The sequence below is a fragment of the Phalacrocorax carbo genome, chromosome 7 (genome assembly GCF_963921805.1).
Source record: "Phalacrocorax carbo chromosome 7, bPhaCar2.1, whole genome shotgun sequence".
In the NCBI taxonomy this organism is placed as follows: Eukaryota; Metazoa; Chordata; class Aves; order Suliformes; family Phalacrocoracidae; genus Phalacrocorax; species Phalacrocorax carbo.
In genome coordinates, this window is record NC_087519.1 from 30490413 (window position 1) to 30517296 (window position 26884).

Genomic DNA, 26884 nt, shown 5'->3' on the forward strand with positions numbered 1-26884 from the left:
TGCAGGAAAGCTGCCATTTTAAGCAAAGAACAAAGCAGGAATTTGGGGGCTTACAATGAGGGAAACGGTATTTCTATTTCTTGACCACTAACTTACGAATATGAGCTCTAAATATTTATACAGTAAACCTAGGTCCAGACTGGAGGCCACTTACCTGATAGAACAGCCTAAGAGCGTCAGTGATGAAAGGTGGCACAGATGCTAAAGATTTTACTGGTTCTAAAATGAAGTTCCCTTTGAACAAGGAAAAGAGCACCCTTTTAAGAGTCTAAAGTTCATCTTACTCAGCTCATCCCAAAAGGCTTAAACTCCTTTGCATTTTCAGCAGAATGGGGCTCTGACATTTCAAAGTAGCACCTTAGCAAAGGCAGAATTCTGTGTCCAACTCTTAATCTTAACAAGTGAAATATTTACTTTTCATCAATATAAAACTAAACACACTAGGGAGAAAAAGTACAGTTTCCCAGTACCCTACAGTATAAACACGGTGATCAAAAGTATGCCAAATCCTAGATTACAGCTGAAACAGCAGCTTACAATGGAGGTGAGCTAAGTGTAGAGACGACAAAGTATGTCACCTTGTTTTCATCTTACCGAGAGATTTTTTTCAAACTTCTTGATTTGTCATTCTTTGAAGCCTTCAGAGGCAGAGAACTGGAATAAGCCGGGGAGAATAAGCATCAACCAGGAGAGGTTGGGGAGTAGGGAAGAAGCAGGAATTCAGGCAAATAAGGAAAAGAAACGAGAAACAAAAGAGAAAAGTAAAAATTATTTGAAAGAAAGGTCATCAAGCACATGCATAAGATAATATAAGAAAACAAATAAGGAGGAAAATTGTCATGAGATTTTTCCAAAGTATAATGTAATTAAAAATGTCAATGCAACACTGAAAAAATACAACTGAGAATGTTTCTCCCAATCATTTTCAAATACAAGCACAGTTACAAACGCAGCACGCACAGCAAAATGCTGAAAATAAATTCAGTGGTACTCAAATTAACTATAACTGATACCAAATGGAAGAACTATAAATCTATGAGGCTATACAAGAAAACAATGGCAAAGAGTTTAGAATGAGCACCATGGGAAGGGAGATACAAATGAGTAGCATCCATTTTCTGGTACAATGAGCTATTTGCTGTCTATTAATAAATAATGTGAATACCGATATTTTTTACTGTTCAGTTCTGGTCAGATTGCACTACTGAAAAAAAAAAAACCAACACCAACTCTGCGAAACAGAAGACACAGGCTCTAAGGTTATATCGGAGGAAAAACTGTGGGAATAACCCTGGTTGTTATTTAGTGCAAATGCATTTTGTGTCACTGATGTCCCAAGGTCCCTTAATTAATATTAAACATTGTATTGAACGTTAATATCACCATGCAATTTTCGACTTACATGATTTGATACCACATTCTGCTCTTTCTTATACCTGTACCCTCATGTATAAAGTAATGGCAACAGCTAGAGTAATGCATGCCTACAAACAGGTTCAACTACACTTGCCAATCCAGTTAACTCTTACTGGAGAGAGTAAGCACCACCTTCAGCAGCTCTGAGGACACCCAGACAATGGCAGCTTTGCCATCATACTTTCTGGGAGCTAACAGCAAGGATGGCCACAGGAGAGGATGGACCTGCGCTGATGATCAGATGAGTGTCACCTGCCATCACTGAAGCAGTGATTCCAACACAGCCAGTCAAAAAAGGAAATAAGAATTTGTAACAGGGAAAAATCTGGACCTGCTGAAACTTCTATGTTGGCCAGTCAGTCAGAAACATTTGATTTGTTTCCACAGTAACTTAATTTGCATCTGGCATTAATAACGTTTTGTACCAGCACTTTAATACTCAAATTTTAATAAAATCATGTGATGCCAGCCCCAATTGATACTTAATTTTAAATAAAGTAGATGACATCAACTTCAAACATTCCCAAAGAAACTCAAAATTGTTTATTTTAGGATGTATAAAAGATCCATAAGTTCACAGTATAACAAAGAAAACTCAACAAAATATCATTTCAAAGCCTGCCTCCTCCAATTAGGGACCTAATATCATGTAAAAGTTCTTTGTTAAACACAACATATTTTTATATATGGATCTATAACCAGTTTATGTTCAGTGGTTTTAATTGCTACATGCAGCAGACATGCTAAAAGGCAGGTATTCAAATGTGCTAGGAGTCTGGCCCTGACCAGTTTAGTACTTTGTGCTGAACTCAGCAAAAAGATTCCCATTTACTGATTGAGATTCTGTACATGCCATGTACATTCCCTGTACCATCATATGGTTTCAATTTTCTTGTCATCTCTACTACATGTTATAGTAACCTCCACATTAAAAAATGACTACAGCAGCAATCCTGCCAGTTTCAGTTAATCCCTGAATACAATTGTGTAATGCAAAAAAAAAAACAACCAAACAATCAAATCTATGCTTTTCAGCTTAGTCAGAGGAATAGGTTTCCTACAAGATCATGCAACATTTATTCAAATTTCAGCTTCTCACACTATTGTCCCTGACACTTAGTGTTACATAACAAAAATATGCAGGAATGGAATGCAGTGGAAAATAAAGATGGGAAATCTCCCAGGAAGCCACAAGAGTAAGAGGAGCAGGAAAGGATTTAACTGCTGCAAAAAAGGATCCAGTTGCTACGTGAATTCAGGGACCACACAGGACCACGCTGTGCAGAACAGCAGAGGGAAGGTGAGAAGGTCTCCAGCCAGACTCAAAACACACACACCCAGAAGACAGACCAGTCAGGCAAGGAGACACCGTATTAACAGTCCCACTTTTCAACCGCACGAGCAGCCATGGCTCTACTGAACAGCTGAAACCAGAGGTTCTCAAACTCTGGAAAAGGAGCATGATTTTGTAACTGGTCTTGCAAAGATGTAATACCTTTGGAACAAACATACGTATGTAGACATAAGCTATTTAGCATTAGGTTTTTAAGGTCAACTCTAAGCAGGTACTACAGAAGACATGAGAGGCCACTTTATCCTGGTTTCTCCTGCAGATGTGCTAACCAGACTGGTTCTTCTCTGTGAGCTTGGGAATATTCTAATACATTAAGGGAGTGAGCCACAGCTTTTCTGTTTACTTGGGCAGTGCTGGCTCATTCCTTCTCTTTTTCTTTCCTTATTCTAAAACACGGGAGTCATGTCCCATATTCCTCTTGAATTAAGGATCATTTGGAGGGAAATCTACTGCACAGACCAACAGACAGGCCAATTCCCTGAGTGACCTGTACCTAGACTGATAGACAGCTGACATTATTGCTCTTCATTTTTTAAATCGCCAGAAGGAACAGCACCAAAAAAGATTCACATAATTACTTTCATAATCTAGATCCCCCGTAGCAGTTATCTGTCACTCTAAGTGCATTTTATACAACCCACTGCAGGAATTATTTCACCCATCCATTATAAAATTTTATTATCTAAAATTGCTTTTTATTGATATCATATATGATTAAATGATAGATGAGAAACACCACAGTGATACAGCCAATCACTGTGTATTTCACTCTATTTACTGTTTTGCAATTGTTTCCAAGAAGCAAACTACAAGCTTTATGCCATGTGTTTTATAGCAAGCTGTGGAAAATTTAAAAACATTCTCTACTTCTTACTAATTATGGCTCCATCATTCATCTTTGGTTCATAGGCTCTCCATAATACCTATCAACACTGTATTTCAGTAATGTTTTATGCTAATTATATACGGATGGCCTTGGTTTGAATTTTTTTGCATAAATTAATTTTCAGTGCACAGACCAATTTTGCATATTTTCTTTTCCACATACAGGTCTTAAAATTTAAAAGGTCAATATCCAAATAATTTTAGATGGTTAGGAATGGAGCAGATCCTCAGGTGTGAAAGAACTGCTGATATGCCATTAAAGACACCAATTTGCATCTGTTTAGGAGGTTACCTCTTAATAGGTTGGTAATTCTGCCTTTTCAACCAAAAAAGCCAGCAAGTAAGTCCCAGTGAAGTCAGTGAGTTATACAGAAGACGGCCTAGAGGTCTGTGTTTTTAGAAGTGTATTTTGTTAATTGTACTACAACTGTTCTTTGGATTATTACTGCTTAATTTATTAATTTCATTTCCTTAATGCTCTTTTCTCTGTTTTTCATGGCAAAAATTTATTAGCTCCAAGCACTAGCACAAACTGTTTGTGTTTTAAATTACAGAAGGATAGCAATATCGCTATCACTCTAAAAACTTAGCTTGCTGCTACCACTTTTTACCTTTTAAAGCGGTGTTTGCTTCATTCATGCAAGCTTAGATGAGAATTAAAATAGAAATATATAAAAATCTCATCTTCACAACTCAAACTCCAGAATCCAGGCTATGGAAATTTTAATATTGTCTGTCATCCACCTACCCAACATGCAGATTAGATACTGTTCTCAGATAGAGGCGTAAGCCCAGCATGATTCCACTCACTTCGCTGAAGTAGTTCCAGATTTATACTGGTGTTACAGAGAACAACACGTTAGCCAGAAATATGTCATTGTGATTTTATGGTCAGTTAGCTCTGACATCTACTCGCATCTTGAGTGGGATTGCAAAGACACCCTTCCCTTCCCACTTAACAATATACAGAAAACCAATCCAAGTGCTACATGAGGGAAAGTGAAAGACTAGATCTTGAAGCAGGGATACTCACGCCAGAGCCAGTGGCAGTAATTCAGCTGTCTAGTGCCTCAGCTGGCACGCAACTGAAGAACAGAAACCAAGATGGACACAACAAGCCTAAACACAAATGCTTCTTCTCTTGCCCTGTTATGTAACAAACGAAGGAGATCGCAAGGGATCTTACATCTTCTGCCCAGCCCTGCAAAATGAGGGACTGACTTCAAGTCAGGGCAATGAATCTTTCCTTTTCACCCCTTCCTCCTTCCCACCTCTGCTCCTGGATAAGCTCAAGTCCTTAAAGACCTGGGCAGTTGTACTTTAGAAATTTAGACTCAGCTGTGGAAATTATTAAGACTTTGTGAGAAAAAGCTTTCATCATTTTCACTGAAAGTTTCTGGAAATAATGAACACCTCTGTGCTAAGTAATGACATCAAGTCTGGCCTGTAAAAAGCTTTTCTTGGAGAGACATGCAATGTAACACCACAAACACATCTGTGTAACTATCAGCGATGGCAATGGCTGGAGAGCACACAGACAGGGTGACAGAACTGTGGCTCTGGCTTAAACACTATGGTGCAAGCAACCATTAACACAAATTGTGAGGCAGAGTTTATTTCAGAGCAACTATTGCTTAGGGTTACCTTCTTTTATTGTTCAGACTAGCGTGAGCCATCACAAATGTCTGGACTTCAGTTGCTTCCTTCACTGGCACTATATTGTCTGATGACAGGTTCCCTTCTTGTTGTTTAGGCTGTCCACACACTTTATCAACCTGTATGAAAGGAAGGGAAAGGAAAATGGGTTTGAATGGAGAAACTGTTTTACAATTGCCAAAAGGTCAGCTTGTTCCTTGTGGTTGGTGTTTATTGCAAGAGAAGGTGTCGGGGGGAGAGAAAGGAAGGATTCTTTCCAGGACGTGAAAACTAGCCCCCTTCATAAGGAGGACCAAATTAGGACACTGTGCAAAGAGCACTGCTACCAGAAAGCTAACAGTCATGGATTTGTCACTGAATACCTGGACTATAGCACACCAGGAAACACACTGAAACGGTGACTGATGGAAGTGTTGCCAAACTTTTATTTAGAAACGTACCCTGCAGTTTGTAGGTACACAGATTTTAGTGGAACATCTGCCCTCTATATAAAAAGCAGAGTCGACTTGGTATTTGAAGGGGCATGTAATCAGAAGACAACTGAATCTTCAAGCCTTTAGCTAGACAATGTTCCCTTTTCCCTTAAAACAAGGAAATGAGCAAAGGAAGTCAGCATCAACACATCACTGCCAATAAAGTCTTTCCTTGGGCAAAAATTCATGAAATGAAAAGAGAATTTCCAGCCCTGGGAATCATCAGTGCCTTGGATCCTGTGTTTGGAACACTAACATCACTCAGCCATTTGCCCTTGTTGCCCCTCCTGAAGCCTCTTGTAGGGGATTTAATACAAGACCAGGAGAAAGCAAGCTTGTGTTTATCCGTCGTGCACTGTGGATCTGACACTACTCCTGCATCCTGCCACACTTATTTGCTATAACAGCTTTAAGTGGCAATAGTAAGACAAACCTCTTCCCTTTCTAATCCACAAATAAGTAATCTGTAATGTTTCCACTTACACCTAAATCCTCAAGCAAACATGAAAATAATACAAAGCAAATCCTACTGTGGGCATGGTACTACCAGAGACCTTAATCACACAGAATCCATCATCCTGCACAGCACTGAATTTGGTATCCTTCCTTCATTTTTTGATTAGAACCAGGGTGAGATGGATTCTTGCTGGTCTGTGCACTTTACTACATCTTTAAATCCCTTACTGAGTCACGACTGACTATCTGCTGAATATTTCAGACCACAGACAACTTCAAATAATTTTCTCTGCCCCTTTGTACCATTATGTTGAATATGTCAGTGCAAGTACAGAACACTTTTCTATATTTTAGCTCATTTCCTCCAGGAAAACTACTGCTACGTAAAGCTAAATATTTTCCTTTGAAAAAACAGGCCAAACAAACATGAGAAGTTGGAAGCTCTATAGGCATGTCGCTTCACATCAACTTTAGCTGTATGAGTTATTGCCTGGTCCAGTGTAATGTGCTGTGAAGAACCTAAAATTATAGCAACTGAATGCGAACGTAGTAGATTAATCCTGACATAAATCCAGCAGTCAGAGCAGGAGCCAGCTGCCTCACTCAACACCATGCACTGCGTATATAGTTCTGGTCTCACCAGGGACTAGCAGGGCATTGCTTTAAAACACAACTTGTGAAATAAAATATTCTATTTCAGTCACTTCTAAACTTCTGGAAAGAAAAAAAAACATTATGCAAATGAAAATATAAAACAAAAATGCCTTTTGAACCCTTTGGAGCTGGACAGAGAGTATAACACAGCTGGACCACATTCCTGCACAGGACGCTCTCCCCTGTGCCCCAGGCTTCCCAGGTCTCCTACAACATGCATACCCAAATTCCCAGCATAGGTTTCTGCAAAGTCCATCTTAGATTACATCATGTCACACAAGTTCATGTCTTCAAATTACATCGTCTCAAATCTAGTCACTATGGATTTAAGAGTTTTAACCAACTAAAACCAGAATGGTTTGGAAAAGCAATGTGGTTCTCATATGCATAAACAATGAAGAACTCCAAGTTTTTTGTTCTTCCTGTGAGAGTTTCGAAGAGATTTAGTCATCACTTTCGTTGCGAATCAATAGTTTAAGCATCCAAATGAAAACACTCACTTTGTTTTGAGTTGTATTTTTGATACCACAGAAATAAAATGACTGTTTAAATTGCAAAAGTTTCAGTATTTTCTATTCCAAACCTTAACTTTGGGGTTTTCTTTTTAACCAGTAATAACAGTTTCTTGCATATCAAACAAAACCACAGTATTTTAAGGAAAAAGTATTTCTCAGTGGAAAACTTTAACCAGTTCTACTCCATTGAAAAGAAAGTAATTCATTAAATGAAAGGGCAAATCACATTCACACTTTTTTGTTTTGCGAGCCTTTTAGTGCTTTTCTTCTCATTAATATGCTAAGAGACACTAGCAATGCTCCATAATTTAAACTACTGCACAGACATTTTAATCTGAAGTGAGATCAACGAGATGGAAGATACAATAATGATATATTATTTGTAATAAGAGCTACTGTTACATCTCGGCCGAGATCTGCTTTTTACTGGGACCAAAAAAAACCAGCACGAGGCAGTCCCAGTCAAACAGCATTTGACACTTAAAGGAACAAAAAATGATGGGAAACTGATGCAGGGGCACAAAGTGACTTCTCCACTGCCACAGCTGGGGCCCACGGCAGACCACAGCTCGCTCTGTGTGCAGTCAATGCCCTGGCCTCCTCGTGCAGCTCAGCCCAACCGCCCTCAGCCCAGGCCCAGCTCCCCAGGCTGGTTCCACCTGTGCTGCAGGGGCCTGGGCAGTTCCAGCAGGGCCAGGCTGGCAGCTCATCAGGCATCTTTTCTTCACACCCCTTCCAGCATGGACTTTCTTCAAGGTTATCATGGATCACCAGATATTCTTCCTTCCCAGCCTCTTCAGGGCAGCAAGGATGGAGGATTTCATCCCACCACTGCTCTCACCACGTGTACAGGTGGTTTGAACACTTATGCCCATGAAGGTGGAAGTACCCGACATCTTTGGATGTAGAGACCAAACTCCCTCCCAGGAGACTGGTTCTTGACTTATCTCTATTTGGCATATCTGTTTCAGATTTTGGATGAGTTAAACTTTTTTTTTTTTTTTAAATTTTTTTCATGTGGACTAAATTTGACATCTCACCAAAATGCGTATTTTTTTCTGTAAAATAAGAGAAAAGGCTGAATTTTACTAGCTAATTTTGGCAGTCACAAAGTTGACGGCAAGGATGAGAACACTTATGTATGGAAAACCACCTTAAACTTCCAGCTAGGATGTCTACGAAAAAATGAGTTAATGCTGTGCAAATTAAAGAGTATGAAGCATGCCATTAAAAAAAAATTTTAAAAAAACTGTTTTCTGAAACTGCAACATTTGGAATCTACTGCTACAAATTACCTGTCTGTTAACGGTAAGAACATGGAGGGTTTCCCTCCCATCCTAAGGGCACCAGACAACTGCACTGTCAGTTTAACTCAGAGCTCATGAATCAAGACCCACCAGCCAAAATAAAAATAGCACCACTAAATATGGTTACTGGGATTTAAAAAATGTATTTCCTTGTATGTGTGTCTTACTGCTTCCAAGTTATCTCTTAAACTGAAAACGTAAACTAAGTGATTTTTTTTATTTTTTATTTTTTATTAGTTTTTATTATTAAGCAGGCATTAACATTCCTCTACTGACACTGGTCACGCAGAATTTGACACAATAACAAAAAATATCAACTATTGTGAAAGGCAAGAGAACTGCAAAACATTAGCTGTAAAGAACTGGAGATATCTGTGATAAAATTTTAACAAAAATTAGTAGAAACAGAAAATCCTTTGCTCTCTTCCTAAATTCAATTTTTAGTACTCAGAATAATCAGGTATCAACTTAAAGAATGACTAAGCTGATTTATTTCTTTGATTTTTAAACTTAAAAACAAGCCTGCCAATCTTAAATTACAAACTAATAGAAAATCATCTCTCATTAACTGTAACACCACTAAGGTAATTCCTCAAGTCTCTGATGATATGTAATCAAGTCTGCCTTCTAACAGTAAACACCTATAGCCAAAAACTAGTCTTCCTCAGACCTCATTATCTTATGTTGCTCAATTCTATACACTTTTGTTTGGATTAAAGCTTTTTTACTTATACACCAATGATTATTCTTAATTATCTATATTTCTAACAACCATAGCCACATTTCTTCTCCTGTGAACTTTCCTCTGTAATGAAACACCGAGTGATATATATGGATTATTTGACCTCTTACTATTTGTTCTTTAAAACAATGACTATTTACAATTACTGCAGAGGCTTAACAAAATAAATTGAAAAAAATCTCATCCAAAAATCTTTTGAACTCTTGCAGCTTGAGCAACCTTAAACATTGAGGTCATATTTAATACACGCAATATAATCAAACAAGGGAAAAATGTCATGCCCTTCTGGATACCAAGAGAATCTTATCTCTCTAACGCAGGAGACCTTTTTGCTAGTTCAGAACAGTAATTTTCTTTGATTTTGTAATGGGATGCTTAGCATTTTAAAACACAAGATTTTTTTTGATTGGATTCTGAGTTGTTACTAAAATGGTGATACATTTTCCAGCAGTTTTCCACACCCCCTGCCCCGATTTGTAACCCAATTCAGCTCTGCAAAAACCCAGCATCTGGGTGAACACCTCTGACAAATTATACCCCTCAGCCCAGGTTCCTGATAGCTGTGCAGGCATCAGCACAGCCGTACCCTGCACCACACGTGCCACAAACACATTTCAAATCAGAATTGGAGTTTGCTGGTTCCAGCCGCCAAGTTTGAAGTGAGGGAAGCAAGAAACACTGACTTATGGGGAAATCAGGTTTGAATTTTCTGGCTTGCATGTTTGCCACAAGCTCTTGTTTCCTTTGGATCAGACATACCCTTATCACTTGATTACTCATGACACAGGACACCACAGATCTTGCTTGTCGCTTTCTGTTGACCAAGCCATCAACTGAAGTTCATTGTGTAAATACAGAATCCTCTCCTTTGGAGTGGCTGTCACTTATTACTGTAGTATTTTTGCAAAATACTTATTTCCAATGCTGAAAAGATGATTGGGATCACATTCGATCAGTGTAAGCCAGGGCGTATTGCTCTTTGCCACTGTCTATACCTTACTGGACAAAATCTTACACTCAGTGAAGAGGCAATAGCTGAGAGAATAAGAAAGATTATAGGAGAAGAGAGTAAATAACCTTTGATTTTGTCTGCTTCAAAACATTCTTTCTCTTACAGAATATGTTACCTATTACAAATGCAGCATTTTTCTGATAGCAAAGTTCAGCAGTACATAAACCAACTATGGGATTATTAGCTCATTTTCCTACAGGAATATGTTGTATTTCACTTGGGAGGCGAGCATTCATAGAATCATAGAATCATTAAGGTTGGAAGACCTCTAGGATCATCAAGTCCAACCATCAACCCAACACTACCATGTCTCCTAAACCATGCCCTGAAGTGCCACGTCTACATTCTTCCTCTCATCTTGAATCTATTGGACAGTTTAAGGTAAATTTATTTCCTATAAACCTTCTGAAAACTGGCAGTTAGAGAAGTTGACCGTTACTAGATACTAGAGAGTCCACCAAGGAGAGCGGCATTATGAATTCCTCAGGGGCAGAAAAACCTTCTGCCAGAGTTGACACTTACTTAGACGTCAAAGAATCCAGCTATGGAATTTAAATCCATAAGAAATCAGGCTCTGTGTGTGCTCTGCTGCTGCTGGAAATACCCGGGTTTAACCTAGTGATCTGAATTACAGCAGTATTTCTAGGTTCAGTTTTGGAATCAAGATACAAATATGCCAGAAATAATCAACTAAGTCCTTTAAAAGGAAGAGCTCACATTCTGAGGAAACAAGAAGAAACTACAGGCATATCCTGAAAAACGATGGAGAAGTACTGAGATGCAGATCATCCTGATTATTTTTATGAAACACCTGGGCTCCTGTTACTCCTAGGCATATCTCACAATATTCCTCAAACAACAACAAAAAAATCAACAGTAAAATAGTCTTGTCTTAGCAAGATGCAGAAGTAATGGAACACTATTTAACATACCTGACATCGATTAATTGATGTTGAAATCTATTTTCAGTTCCCCAACTTAAACCCATCTATTTCAATGATCTTACATGCTTTTTGGGTCCAACCTGAGGTATTACAAGGCGACGCAATACTCCTGGATACCCCTACAAGAAGTGTTGCTTAAAGACTCTGTTGATCTATTCAACAATTCGTCCTCCTTCCTTTTTAACTAAGAACAAGTTTCCAGGATACTAAATATACGGATAAAGATGAGTGTTCAGCAAAAGTGACATAGCAGTAGTATTCTGCAAACAGCCCTGAAATTGGTTCTTGAAAACAGAAACTTAAGTGCTGTGTTAGGAGGTTTTGCGCTTGGGTGAATCGACATATTTCTCTTTCATAGGTTCTGTCTGCAGCAGAAGAGACGTACTTACAGGCATTAACACTGGGCACACACAATGGTCAAATTCCGCAGCAGCTACTCAAATGAATAAAATTCTACCAGGCCTTCTCCCAAATTAAAAATGAAAATTATGAGTAACAAGAATTTGGGGCCTTATTCTACAACATCCTTAAGAGTGGTTAGATAACCTGTACTGAGCCAAGCAACCGGGCATGCCATGAAGCCTGCATCTGAATGCATACATACAGGTTTTGTTCAATGGGACAGTAGTTGAGGATTTCTAGAAAAAACATAAAACAAGGAAATACCTTAAACAATATCAGATATTTCAAGAATTCTATACAGCTTGTATCTAACAAATATTCACTGTAAATTACAACTATGCTCTTTTCTGGCTGTTCTTACTGGCTTTTAAAATTGCATACACTGGTCAGGATATCAAACTATCCATGGTTTATCTCCGCATGTAAAATCTTTTAAGCACAAGTCAATAACTTTGTCTATTTTGTGAGGAGCTTTTAAAACATTTTTCTTCAATTTCTATATATATTTATCCAGCTGAAAAGAGAAATTGTAATCATTTATAAAGCCAAAACAAAATACAGCACCTGAGAGGTAATGACAGCTCCCCTCCTCCCCCACAATACCCCCATGATCCAGTACTAATCTTTCATGACAGTTAGCCTTTGTTAGTTGTGACATTTGTCCTTAGATATTGACAGCCTAGAAAGGTTAAGCTCAATTTTATAATTAATTACAATCATCTAGTATGGAAGGAGAATTCTATTGGGAATCAATCCAAGTGAGTCACTTTAAAAGCTCTCAGAAAAATTAGGTAACTTTAAGGATAACATAAGAAGAAAATCAATTAAAAGATTTTATTCAAAATTCCCTTTTATCACTTTTCAAATTAATTAAAGTATCAAAATAGCATTTCATGTTATGTGTTTATTATTTATTCCCATTTGTAATTGAAAGTAATTATAAAAATATTACTGGAATTTCTTTTATTACTGCAAGCTTAAAATGTAACTAAGAAAAACCCTTCATAGTTTGTTCTTCAGAAGTTCAATAACCAAGTACAAAAAGTAGCGGAGAAAGATCATACATGCATAAAAAAAAGCAAAACACACTCATACCATTTTAGGACTTTCCTACTATGCAAGTGTTGTACTGATTAAACAACAAATTGCTGCAGTTATCACTGCAGGTAAAAGTCCCTAGCACAGACCGGTTGGTTCCCAGTGCCAAGGCAGTACCATCACCATCACCAACTGGCCCCAGCACCTGCTGCTCCTCCCTCCCAGGAAGCAAGGGCTGGCGCTACCCCACCTCCAGTAGCAGGACTCAAGGGTGAGCTTCTTTAGCCCTCTGCAGTCAAAGGAGCCAAGTGTCAGTATCAGGGTTCAGTTGAGCTAATAAGGCTCATTTTGAGCTGACCCAGTCAGAGGTAGCTCAGTCACTGACTGGCAGCCTCTAGCAGCAGGGTTCTGACAAACAGAAAGGATCGTACCCATGATTCAGGTAGGTCACCAATTGGCACAGCCAAAAGAACAACTTCACTTACACTCAGCTACCTCCCCAGCTATCTTCAGTCAAAAAAAGGAGCATGTCACTCTTAGATTTGTTTAACTTGGATTAGAAGATAGTCACATGAGGAGCTATAAATAAGCTATTTCTTTCTCAAGTTAACTTTTGCAGCTTCTTGATGATACCCAAGAGCTCTCTGAGACAAGATTGTGACCCTTTCCACTAAATGCAGCTAGCTTGATCACCACCCCAACATAGTCAGTCCCATTGGTTTTAGTGAGTTTCAGCCACCTGCCAGCAGAGTTCACAAGATGGCCCAGGAACAAAATATCAACATGAAGGGGAGGCTAATGAAAGAGGGAGTGTTTCTCCCTAAACAGCATCTCCTTTTGTAATTGCCAAAGGCAACTGGGTAGAACAGACCATTAGTCTGACCCAGCTGGGGTCTTACATTCCTCTATACGTAGTTATTGCAATGACAATCACATCAGAATTGCAGGATTTATTTTGAATAATTGGCCAAGTCGATTGCAAAAACCTGTTCTTCACATATGAAAAAATAAAAATTCATAATGAATTACCAGGAACTTGAGCCAGATCTGATCCATGGACAACTTAGTCACGTAATTCTCTGAGCATGCAATTCAGCTTCATTTTTGAGTTTAACACACTTTCATAGGGGGGCATCACCACTCAGGTAGTTAGGCACAAGCCCAGACAACCCAAACAATCATCCTAGCAGGCCTTTTGGTATATGCATTCTAAACACAGATTTCAACTGAAGCATTTTGTCTCCAGTCTTTAAATAATGCAAACAGAAATGTTTCTCCAAAAGAAGGCAATGAACACAGCACAAGATTCATTTTTACTTACTTCATGACTTACACTGATCTGGTGTCTGTAAAATATTACATTAATTAGATACCTAATTATGCAAATAAACTACATAACTGTTTGTGCTACAGGCCCTAAGATAATCCGAAATGCTTCTCAAAGCGATCATGTAGTCTGTGTGGGTTCCTCTTCCTCTGCAGGGTGCTTGAAAGCAGGGTTGCATGAGCTGAGGGCAAGCCCCAGGGTAGTGAAGAGACAGGCAGAATGTCCACACAGAAGAGAAGGGACCTCAGACTCACAGGCTTGACAGCTCCTCTTCAAAATCTCCCCTTTCTCTGCAAGTAGATATATCCTAAGAACCAAGTTTCACGAAAATAAATGAAGGAGCTACTCCCCAAGTTTAAGAGTTTACTCCAAATCTCTTTGAGGAAAAACTGCTTCTGTTACTTTAAACTGACATCTGAGTACATCTAGTGGGATATTTACAGGGAAGAGAGCATCCCTATTATGACTGACTCTAGCTGCAAATGTGATCCAGGTTTTAATATACAAGAAGGGTCATGCATATCCTATATATTTAAGAGCACTGACGTACCTACCCTGAAAAATGGTAATCAAGAGCAGGAAAACACCAATTTTCAACAAAATTTTAAATCCTCCTAATATATTTTTTTTCTCTTCATCATTACTACAAGCACTCAGTTGAATAGGCAAAATGCCTGAACTTTCTCTTGCAAAAGACATTATGAAAGTGACCTAACAAAAATATGTAGGAAGTCAGAAGACCATTATGCTTTCACATTGTCATATTAGCTGAAATAATACTGTAAGTTTACACAATCACTAAATAAACATGTCAATAACAACGTCAAGACCTCCAAAGAAGATCAGAATGACCTTGCATTTTGTATATAACAGGAATTGAATAATTAGAAACGATTGGTAAACACATTCAGTTCATTTTTTCACGAAATACATCAATTATGATTTGCTGACAGTTGCTGTCAAAATCAACATGTTTTCTCGTGCCTTTTTTTCTGAACACAAAGAAGTAATTTTAGATGACACTGAAGACTTGAGTAATTATTTTAGATCTGTACCAATAGTATGTAGCATAATTATCAGGAGCAGCAGCTGCCGCCCTTGTTTAAAATATTTAGAAGACAATTTTCATGTTGAGACAAGTACATTACATTTATATAATGTGATAATATATTTATAAACCAATTATAAGACTTATGTCTCCTAAAGAAATCACTTCTAATGCAGTAGCAATGTGTTACTTATAGGGGGTACCAGAACAGCTGGTTTTCCTGTTACCTTAGGACCTCAGGCAGATGTTATCAGGAGTTTTACCAAAGAGGACTGGCACCCTGCACAGAGTGCAAAACCCTAGCTTCTCCTGGGGGCCTGAATTATCACATCCATTGGGCTGAACTAGCATGCAAAAGATGTCCCAAAAGGGAACAGTATTGCATTTCAGAAAATTTTAACTGAGCCAGAAACATGCCCTAGAGGCAAAGGCTAATGGTATCCTGGCCTACACTAGGACAAATGGTTATCTTCCCTTCCATTCAGCACTGGCAAGGCCACACCTGGAATACTGTGCCCAGTTCTGGGCACTAGGTGGCCCTTTTTGAGCAGGGGGACAGACAGACATGGGAGGGGGGACACTAGATGACAACCCCAGATCTCTCCCATCATCAACCAATCTGTGATTCTGAGAATTCACTTTTTCACCTCCTTTATGACTTCTGCTAAGTCACCTAAGGGTAAACAACACCTTCCTCCTACCCAAAAGACACTTAAGAGTAAAACATTTAAAATTTGGACATCCCTGCTGGACACATGGATCCTTAATCACATGCTGTCATTTAATACACATTCTAAGCAATTCAAAAGAAAAGAAAATGAAATTTGAACTTTAGGATAGAAAATAACTCGGTGAAATTGAGATAGCTCATAAACCAAAATGAAAGAAAACACTATCAAAAAGCACAGTGAAAGTTCCCCTTCAAAACTTGCCTACCTACTTGGAAATCAATAGTATAGCATAGCATTCATAGGACAATTATGTGCTCTGTGAGCCTATTATGCTTCTGGAAAGTATTCTACTCCGTTCTAGCTACAGTCTTGAGTGGCATTTATCAACACTGCAACTTTCCCATCTTATAGCCCTCACCTCACAGTAGGCAGTAATTCTTTTTTATTTTTATCTACATTTTTCAGACAAGGAGGCTAAGGCAGAGAGATTAACAAATCTGAGAAAATGATGTAGGACAGGCTTGGAACTGACCAACTCCTGACAACAAATTTAGTTCTCTGACAATTAAATCACATTCTGAGTTCAAAAGCTCTGGCAAAGTGCCTGCATGATTAGATACTTGCCTTGCCTACTAAAACTTGTAGATTTGTAGAATTGGGCTACAAATCTCACAAGAGCATGGTCTCACAAACATCCTAGTGGATCCAAGGCTGCCTCTGCAAACCCAAATGGGCAGACAACCCAGGCATGATGCACCCAGTTATGTCCAAGACCACCCAGCAGCCCAGCATAGCAACAGAAGTTGGCAATCATCAATGCAACCTAACTGATTGTTTAAGGCTGTAATTAAACTGCCCTGAATACACAAACTTGTTTTGCTCAGTAATTGTTTTACTTGCCTAAAATAGGAACTGGAAGCAGTTGATTTGAGCTATATGTTCTGTGCTCATCTGCTTTTCAAAACACGTACAGTTTTTCATTAATAACATGTATTTCTTTACTTCCTTCAGTGCATTAGAGAAGAGTTTAATTTCCCTTTTTCTCCAGCCACAAGAAAGCACTACTGGCTCAAATCAAAGCTCAATTAAGCCACTGGTCCTTTCAATTCATGTGCCAAGAGACACTGCCCTCAAAAAGTAGGCCCACAAGAATGTAAAACAAAGGAAAAGGAAAAAGTAATTTACTGTTTAGGTTGCTTAGTTTGAATCCCAATCTCTATTCCCTGCTCTGCAGCCTGAACTGGTGCACTGGCACTCTCAGTCAGATGGCACCAGGCTCACATCTGTGGTAAGGGCAGACCTGTCAGTTCGCATGCTCCAAGCGTGAGACCTGCTCAGTTGCCACCCCACCGCCGCAACACAGCCCCTGCATCTCACACATACGCAGCACAGTGCTGCCACTTCCTGCACCCACCTACGCCTGCAGCCTTGGACCCCGCTACTAAACTGGCACCACAGAGGTATTGTGCTGCAAAAGGACCTGCCCCTCCTACCAGGATGCCGTATTCAGGGACACCCTTTGAGCAGCAGCCCCATTCCACCACCCCTCCCACTTGCCATGAGGTACCACCTCTGTTCATGTCTCAATGGACTGTGTCACTCAGGCAAAACCTTCCACAGCAGCGCTCAGCTCACACAGCTGTAACAATAGTGAACTGACAGTTTTGGGAAGCCCTAGCTTGCCTTCTTTTACTTCACAGCATCTTCAGTGGCATATGCAACTAAATGGCCTTTTGTCGAGGCTTAATACAAACCAGGAGAGACGGCGATTATTTCATTCTCATATCCTGGTGCCCAGAGCTCAGCCTTCTTCCTTTGACCTCCTAATCACTATAATACTGACCAAGAAAGCATCCAGCAAGGTTTTGGTCTTGCAAATTCTGGGGTACATTCTCCCAAAATTAGCCAATAAATCAGCCAAAAGCTCAGTTGTCAGCATCTACTGGGATAGAACCTAAGGTCTCATTTAGGAGCAAGTTATTGAAGCAAGAGCTTGGCAGACAAATGAGGATAAAGTCATCATCTGGTTGCAGGAAAAAAAAAACAAAGCTAGGGAATATAACACACCTGAGATAATTTCACTACCATACAAAGAATCAACGGCAGTTGCAATTTCGTTTTCAATGTCAGACTCTTGCAAGGCAACATGACTAGATACAGGCAAGCAGTTTACTTGCAAAATCTCATAATCTCTCAGCAACAAATAATAGCAAGTAAAATATTAATCACAAAAAACTTATTTTTACTTTCTTACATTCCAACATTTATTTCTTTATTGCTTTCTGCACACTTTTTTTCTTCTCCAAAATGTGCATTGAATTTTACACTTAACACCAATAGTTTCACTGATGTCAGCTCATTGGTCTGCTTGGGGCCCAGTTTGGCCTGTTTTTGAGCTAATTGGAACTAGATATTAAAATACACTGAAAGCATCTTGAGTGTCCCATAAACATTGTAATTTTCATTGTTCAATATGCATAAAGGATAAATATAATAAAAACTAGACTATAGCAACCAGTCAACTCAAAGTCCTTCAACCATAGTTTATAAAATCAACATCAGCAATCAACAGCAGTAAGCAAAACGTGATAATAGCAGGCTACTATTCATTTACCTAAGCAAAAAGAGTTAAGTCCAACGTTTTTCTGATAGATAGGAACTGACATAACAAAACCCATTACCATAATTGGATGGAGAAAGAGGGCTGAATGATCATGGAGAGAAAACTTTTTCCTGAATTCTACATGTTTAAGTGAATCCTGAAGACTAAATCCTATATGTCTTCGGCTGAGACTCCTTAATGTAAGAAATATAATTTGGGATGGGAAGGCAGTGCTGTGTAGCATAAATATTTTACTGCCTTTACCTGAAGTTGTCTGCCTGGGCATTGCTACTCTGAACTACACTACAGCACAGAATACTTGATGAGAAACACAGCGGAGCTTAAGCGCTTGCTGAAGTGGGTAAAGTATGAGAACGGGACAGCAGTCCGCAGGGTACAACAACCTCCCAGGAAAAAACAGACACAAAGGGCTTCTCTCATTTATACTGTGGCCTTTCGCTGCTTTGATCAGCCACTAAAAAGACCTATATATACAACTTTAGTGTGACAAAACTTTCTAGAAAGGCCACAGCATGAATGGGAATTGGGACCAAAATCCCTTCTTTCCATAACCATTAAAAAAAAAAAATATTAAAACTTCTACAACCTAATAAAACACATGGGAGGTTAAAAAATAAAACTGGCTTGTTTCTGAGACAGGTCTTAATATAGTATGCCTGTAATAATGAAAAGGGTAAATGAAAAGCATGCCAATTCCTGTTTTTCTTTGAGTTAGACCATGCCCTTGGGTAGTACACAAAACCCCAGACATGCAAAATATGAAAGTAATAAACATACAATTGCTCAGAACTTGATAATGATCTCTGTGAAATAAAATCTGAGGATTTTTGGTAGGCTTTGATGATTCTGAACACGGAATTAAGCTGAATGTATTTTAAATTAAACCTAAAATAAAAACAGCTGCTGGGAAACATGCATGACCAAATTCTTCATCTGAACATGTGCTGCTTTTGGCTATTTTCTTTTAGATTTTAGAACTACACTAGCACTCTGTATATTCAACTCCAGCATGGAGCAAAGTACAGTAGCTACTGTTGGCATTCAGCTAAGCCAATCTAATTTTATAGATGTTTGTCTAACAACTCAGAACCACTGCTATTTCCATCAGCGAAGTATTATTCCACCAAATATATTTATTCACTGTGGTAGCTGCAGTTCTATGTGCGTCAGGACCTAAGAGATACACAGTCAACATTTAGGCTCATGAAGTTCAGCCCACTGCTCTACTGACAACCATCAAAAGCCTAATCACATGGAAAAAAGAAAGACTACTAATTAGTGTTCCAAATGGTTAATTTTAAGAACAAAACAAGATTAATTCCAAACTGGAATTTTCCTATATGAAAAATACTTATTCCATTTAAAAAAAGATCTAGACTGCTTGAGAAACAGGGCAACAATACAGGAGAAAGACACAGGAGAAGAAATTACTGTTTGCTGATACATAAGAAAAAGCCTATCCCATCACAGCAAGCCAGAGGGCAAATCTTAACAAGATGTATAAAATACATTTCCACTTGTGATTGAATTACCAAACAAAAGATATCCATGTCACAGTGGAAATGCCCTAATCAAATAAACTTTGAAATACCATTTATTTGGGAATCTGACCTCCTATTCTCAATTCTACAAAATTCCATGGAAATTCAAGAGGGATACACAAACCAGCTCATTCTGCAGCACTGAAAAAGCTCCATACTTGTGATGTTTTTGTAGATACCAAAAAAACTGTAAACCATGTATATGCATAGTTCCCTTTGTAGTTGGTAGGATGACAGCAAAAATGTAAGCAATTAACTTCACGGTGTGTGTCTAAACAGTTGTCTGTCCCATATTCACTTAACTTTAAAGCCTGCAGGTCTTAAAAATATATCCTAGATCCTAAAAAAAAGTCCTAAAAAATTCATTCCTGTAAAATTGTTTTTCTCTTTGGTTTAATCTCCTCGTAGCATCTGCATATCTCAGAACTTCTCTAGAGCAAAAAGAGAGCTATTTTCATTAGCCTAAAAACTAAAGGCCCATAACCATTGCCAAAATAACACAATATTAACTCTACCTAAACACCAGAAAATAACAATTTTCTAAAAGCTGCCCATAAATGTGAAATGTAACAAAATGTAGACAGAAGAAAAGATTTCCATGGAATAGTTTTATGTATTCTGGAAAAAAACAAACCAAAACAAAAACCAACCCAGTCCACATGCTAAGCTATTGATAATGCCTCCCAGTACAAAAATAAGCTTTCCTTGTTTTCTGCAAGGCATAATTCTCAAGGGTTTTATGTAACCAAGTTATGCATAAAGCTGTCCATGACAAGCACCAAATACAGGACAAGAGAAGAAATGGAGCTTTATTTGCTCATAATCCTCAAGAGTGGATACTCCAGCTCCAACAGTTGTCTGTCTCCGCAAAATCCCAGTGTCTTCACCTAACTTGGCTACAAGAGGATGAATTGGGATTGATACAGCTCCAGAGTTTCAGATTTACTCTTTCCTGACCCACAAAGTATTCACTTCACTCCACCTTCTTCCTCTAGACACCCTGGTTAGTTGAAGGGACCCACTGGCATCAAACTGCCTGCCACAAGGCCCAACTCTGCAAGTATCAGTTTCATATTTCAGTAAACAGTTAACTGGACAGCTGAAAGGTATCTACAGGAAAGCAATGAAAAAGGTCAGAAATCTAAAGAATTTAACAAATAAAGGCTGAAGAAACGGAGTAAACTGGTACCAGTCAGCATGAAAAAAAGAAGATACACTCAGAATCTTAAAATATGTAAAAGTGTGCTGCATATAAGAATAACGTATTCTCTAGATCCTTACAAGAAAGATTCTTACAAGTAATAAGTTGCAAGGGAGATTTAAGTTAGAAACAAGACAAACTTCCTCACAGTAATAACAGAAATACTTGAAAAGACTGTCTGGGGACATTGCAGACTCTCCATCATTAGGGGTCTTTAAGAAGAGTTTAAAGAACATCTGTTAGGAATGGCTTAAAGATAATTCTTCTTTCCTCAGGCAGGGGACGGGTTACATGACATGCAGAAGTCCATCTGCTGACCCTATTCCTGTATGATTAGGGTATTTATTTGCTGCAGAGATTAAGCATTTTGCATTAAATACTGGCACAGAGGACAACACTGAATATCTACGTGCAATTATACCACAATCACGTCAGACCACAAGCCCCCAAAAGGATACTATTGCAGTGAGACTAAGTTTCTCTGGTAGGAGGTCTCTGCCTCCTTCCTGACTCCTCAGAGACCACGGAATTTTTGCCAGATGGCAAGCACTTGGGACCAATGCTCTCAACCTTCCCGAAGGCATGTGTTTTCTGCGCACTACTTTGTTATTGCACTGGTTTTCCCTGCACTTTATAGATTTGTAGTTTCAAAGACACTGTTGTGCTCTGCTGTTACTTGTCTGTGACTCTTCACAAGAATGCAATTCCAGAATTCAATTTTAGTTGAAATTAACTTGAAAGATAAATAGGATAATAGGTTAATTTTGAAGAATCAGACTGAGCTTGCAGTACTATCCGTAAGGATTTTTTTTCTGTTATTTGGAAATAGAGCTGGAATACTGTCAGAAAACACAACAGCCCAAAATTCAGAATAGCAATCAATCACCAGTTTCCACAAATGGCTTTTTTATTCACACCCTTGTGGCTGTTGATGTTGACCTGCATGAATGGGAGATGTTCTCTCCAGCTCTTGACTCCCATAGCACCAATCCCCACAACGAGCAAGTTTTTAACAACAGCAGCAGGCTTCAGGTCTTGCCACTGTTAATTATTCTGTATGAAGAGTGAAACTTGCATTATTTGAGAAACATTCTCCAAGCTTCACTTTTTAAACAACCCAAGGCAAAAGAAAAAAAAAAAGCATTGTTTAAAATTAACCTTTCAAATATAGACCAACTTGGGGGACTGACAGGAAGAAGCTAGAGAACAACCAGTTTTCAAACCAAAAGTCACAAAATGGAAGTATGCACTAGCAATAAGAAGTATGCAATTTAGGCTATATCAACCTTGAGATTATTCCTGAACTTCCTTAGCAGTCCACTTCAACATTAAAATTTTCCTGATACTATTGCTTCAAAATTGAGAATTAAAAAAAGAGATTTGTCACTAACAGGAAACTGGACATTGATACAAATACTTTCCAAATGTGGATAAATCGACTCTCAACCTTTCAAGAGGTTAATTACAACTAAGACAACAGTTGGCACTCTCTCCATCCCTGCCATCCACGCCTTCTACCTTTGCCAACTAAATATTAAAACTACCACACACAGCATAATCTTCATGTAGCAAGTGTTAGAGTTCACTCCTCAATGACATTTGACTAAGCTCCACCCGCCTTTGCAACCACACAGAGATCATATAGCTCAGCTGAAATGCCTCAGCAAATCCTACATTCTTTGTCACTTTTCCAAGTTTTTCAATAGTTTATTATGGGCATTTTACTCCCATTTCATTATCAGGATATATTTATGACATAAATTCTAAATAAAGTCAAGGTTGTCAGGAATCTGACCTTAGAGCCAAAAGACTGAAAATTTTATTCAAGCAGTGAGCAAGCCGGTTTCCAGCAAGAAAATGTGCAAGAGCACAATAGCAGCCATTTCAACCCATTTTGTTATGAAGATTTTATGTTGTTCTTGATGAAAAAAAAATGAAAAATTGCAGGAAATTAACATGATTAGTTCTGCTTTTTAAATGCAAAAGGAACTTGTTTTCTCTTAAAGTATCTTCTCATTCAAAAGAGTTCAGCCACTTCTCAAGTATATGGACTGACAGCTATTTTGCAAAAGACAATTTAGAAAAGTCACATAAATGTCAAACTAATTGGTTACACAAAAATGTGTATGTTTGATGTCACATCATCAAAATATCCCAGAAACTTGTTCACCATGGATCCTACCACTGGACCTCACCAAACTTAGTTCTTGACTCATTTGGAACAGAATTGGTACCTAAGTTAAGTTTAAAAGTTGTAATTACTATTACATCAATTTCCAATTTACTACTTAAATATGATACATACACTTTGGCCGTACCATCATCACTGCCACACTTAAGACCTACCATTTTCTTTCAAAGGTGTGTTTGAAACAGATCAAAACTATAGATTTAAAACACAATAATTTTATGTAAACATATATTTACATCTCAACTTTGTAGTAAACTATATGAATATTGCCTTGCATAACTACATTCAGTATGTTTAGAGAGCTTCTGTATTTACACTAGATTTGTATTCAGTGTAATATATACATGTATTATACATGTATATATTACATGCATAATGTAATGTACGTAATATATACATATATTCATTACTGTAACAATTTGTATTTGGATATTCCCAGTCCATGATTCTGAATGTGGATTGCACTGTAACAAAATGTTTTGTGTCAGAAGAACGCAAACTGCACACTCACAACATGAAAATGAGGGGATATATAAAAATGTGTTAGACACTATGACTTAGAAGCTGAAGAAACTTTCAGTCGCTCAAAAAGCATGGCCCTAAAAGGGAATAAAAGTATATTTTGCTATACAAATCTGAGTATTTTTTTTTCTCTAAAGAGTATTAGGTCCCTAAGTAATTCACAAATAATAGACCTGTTCTTGACAGAAAATGTCTACCTTTTTTAAAAGGATGATGAAAAGTTTGTTACTTTTACTCAAGCAGATTTAAGGGTTTTCAAACACACTAAGTGGCATAAGCAGTTCTTCAGAGAGGTAGTTCTCCTCAGAGGTATAATCTTACCATTTTCAACCAGGGCCTGTTAAAGGAATTTATTTGTGAAAAGGATAATCTTCTGCAGTTTGAACTTTCTCACCAAGCTCCCTTCTCATTGCTATGCAGTGTGGGAGGTAAATCTGCTTGCAATGCTAGCCATGTCTATCGAATCAGAACTAACCTTTTGTTCCAGTTATTGTCTTTGCAACATTTTGCCATCAGTAGCCACCTCCAAAAAATATACTTCTGTACTTTTGAAGCCTTGGTGTCTTTTACATAATTCACCTCCAAGCTGGTTCAAAACAGTAAAATTTCATCATTTTACAGAAAGCCATTTGGGACTTTTTGCAGAAGACAGAAATACATGGCCTTAACTTTGTCACCTTTACTTTATGAATGCTAGCCATACAACAATGTAAAAATAAAAGGAACGTCATCTAAGATACCGTAACACTAAATTATACTCGGGTCCAAAATGACAGACCAGAACACTGATTTCCATTACTTATAAATACTGTCAGAATAGCATGATTCAGACAGTAAATCAGTTTCAGGAAGAAGAAAAGAACATAGTAACAATCAGCACTAGCGATATATGTAAACACCAAGGAGATCAAGGAAAGATTGATGACTACAGTACTCAATTCACTTTATGAAAAAGAAATATTTCTTGGGGAATAAGTATCTAACTTATACCACACACCAAAAAATTGGGTTTGTTCACAAAACATTAAAAATGCATATAAAACCATAAAACAGACATGCAAGTATCCTGCAATGCAAAATACAAATAACCCATGGTGCCTGAAGGAAAAGCCCACAAATAAGTAAGCATATACAATTAGAAAACCTCATTAAGCAGATGATGGTGATGTATCATGGATGCAGCTTCAGCTCAATCTTAAACAAGAAAAAATAGAACGTGATATAAAATTAATCTTCAAATGTGTGTATGGTTTCCCTTTTTTATTCAATGCTCTGTATTACATTTTCAAAGTATTAAAAAAATCTTGGTAAAATCATGTACTGTAAGAGTAGCACTGGGGAATTTGGTAAACAAACAAAAAAAAATTGGTCTCTTTGTTAGCCAAGCCACAAAGCATCTACAGAGCCTAATTCATCATGAAAATGCCAGGATGCCTGACAGCTGACAGACAGATGAGCCCTCTAACTTGCTCCCTCTCCCCTCATAGAGGAGCCCCTTTGATATGACATGTCTGTTCCCCCTGGACAGAGTAACTCGTGCAGAGTGGTTGTATGCAAGAGCTTAGCTCAGGAAAAAGAGGACAGATTTAACACAAAAGCCTTCACAGGATGGCTGGGAATGTGCTGGGTGAAGGAAACTTCTCGTCTGGTGTAAGGGAGCATTTCCACACATTTTCCTTCCTCCCCGCTGGTAAGGGATATTGCTTTGCTTTCCAGGCCTGCAGCCCCTGTGCAAGGCACCAGGCTCTGGCAGCCCAACCTGGCACGTGCCCAGGCAGTGTGTTCTGGGACCTGCCATTCCCAGACAGCCCAGTGCTGCCACCTGGGACCTGGGCCGTGCCATCCCACCTGGGCACTGGAGGAGCATGCCCTGGCTGTGGCACGACTGCATGAGCAACCCAAGTCCTCCTCCACCTCTAGTGTCAAGGATTATGGGTTCAGCCTTTCTAGGCATCAATCTGCTACTTGCTTTAAAATTAAGCCTGTGCTTAAGTGCTTTATAGGACTAAGGCCAGAATACTCTTTCCTGCAAAACTGAGCCCTATGTTTTTACATCCATAATGTTAGCTCAGTCTTTCTGCCAAGCAAACCCCTTTTCCCTGAGTTTTATTTTTCAGGATCAAGCTCAGTGAGGGGTGGGGGTTAACCTAAAGCGGCCTGATTGCCATGTATGCAAAGGCATTTTCTACTGAAAAAAAAGCTATAAAGTATGCTCGCTTTATTGGTCCTTAACTCTGCAAGGGACAAGCAAAGCAGCACCAAGATAAGTGAAAATGAGATTCTCCCATTCAATCTGTGAAAAAACAGATTATAAGCAAGTGAAAAAGTAAATGAAAATAATACCAAGTACATAGCATTACATAGCTTATGCTTTCAATATCTAAATTTTCTCTGTATGTTTTAAAAATCTAAAACTCTGTAAGACAAAAGAAAAAGGGAAAAAAGGGAGTACTTGGAAAAATACTTCTGAAGCAAAAGCATAAAAAAACCTCCCTCCAAATCACTCAAAACATAGAGATTATTCTTCTAATCATTACCAATGTGTTGGTGAGAAATGTCTCTAAAGTTACTGGTCCTTGGCAGCAAACCAGTGAGGCACAGACTTTCTTGTTCTCTCCCCAACCTTTCATAAACATTTTACAAATAGATGATGGACACAGGGAAAACTGGAACCACTCAGACCTTACAATGACAAGCTGATGTTTGTGGTCTTAGTTTCCCATTAGTGCACAAAGCCAGCCACTACAAAGAAACACAAAAGCAAAATAAAACTACTTTTTTTGGCTACTTGGCTGGCTTTATTACTTGGGTCACAATTTTTTATCATTGCCTCCCAGGCATCTCATGGGAGGAAAGGCTGTGATCGTAAAGGATTTTGACACTATTATTCCCTCGCATCTCACCAA

The 26884-nt window shown here is 38.4% G+C and overlaps 1 protein-coding gene across 3 annotated transcripts in view; it reads right to left on the reverse strand.

Moving 5' to 3' along the window:
• The window catches only part of LOC104046963 (glypican-5), a 396666-nt gene that overhangs the window by 255654 nt on the left and 114128 nt on the right, over positions 1–26884 (reverse strand). For 2 of the 3 annotated variants that reach the window (XM_064457301.1, XM_064457303.1), the window contains exons 4-5: positions 5300–5430; positions 595–654 (exon numbers count right to left, since the gene is read on the reverse strand). In XM_064457301.1, coding sequence (XP_064313371.1) covers positions 595–654; positions 5300–5430 — 191 coding nt within the window. The remainder of the gene's footprint in view (positions 1–594; positions 655–5299; positions 5431–26884) is intronic. The other variant, XM_064457302.1, reaches the window with a different exon arrangement.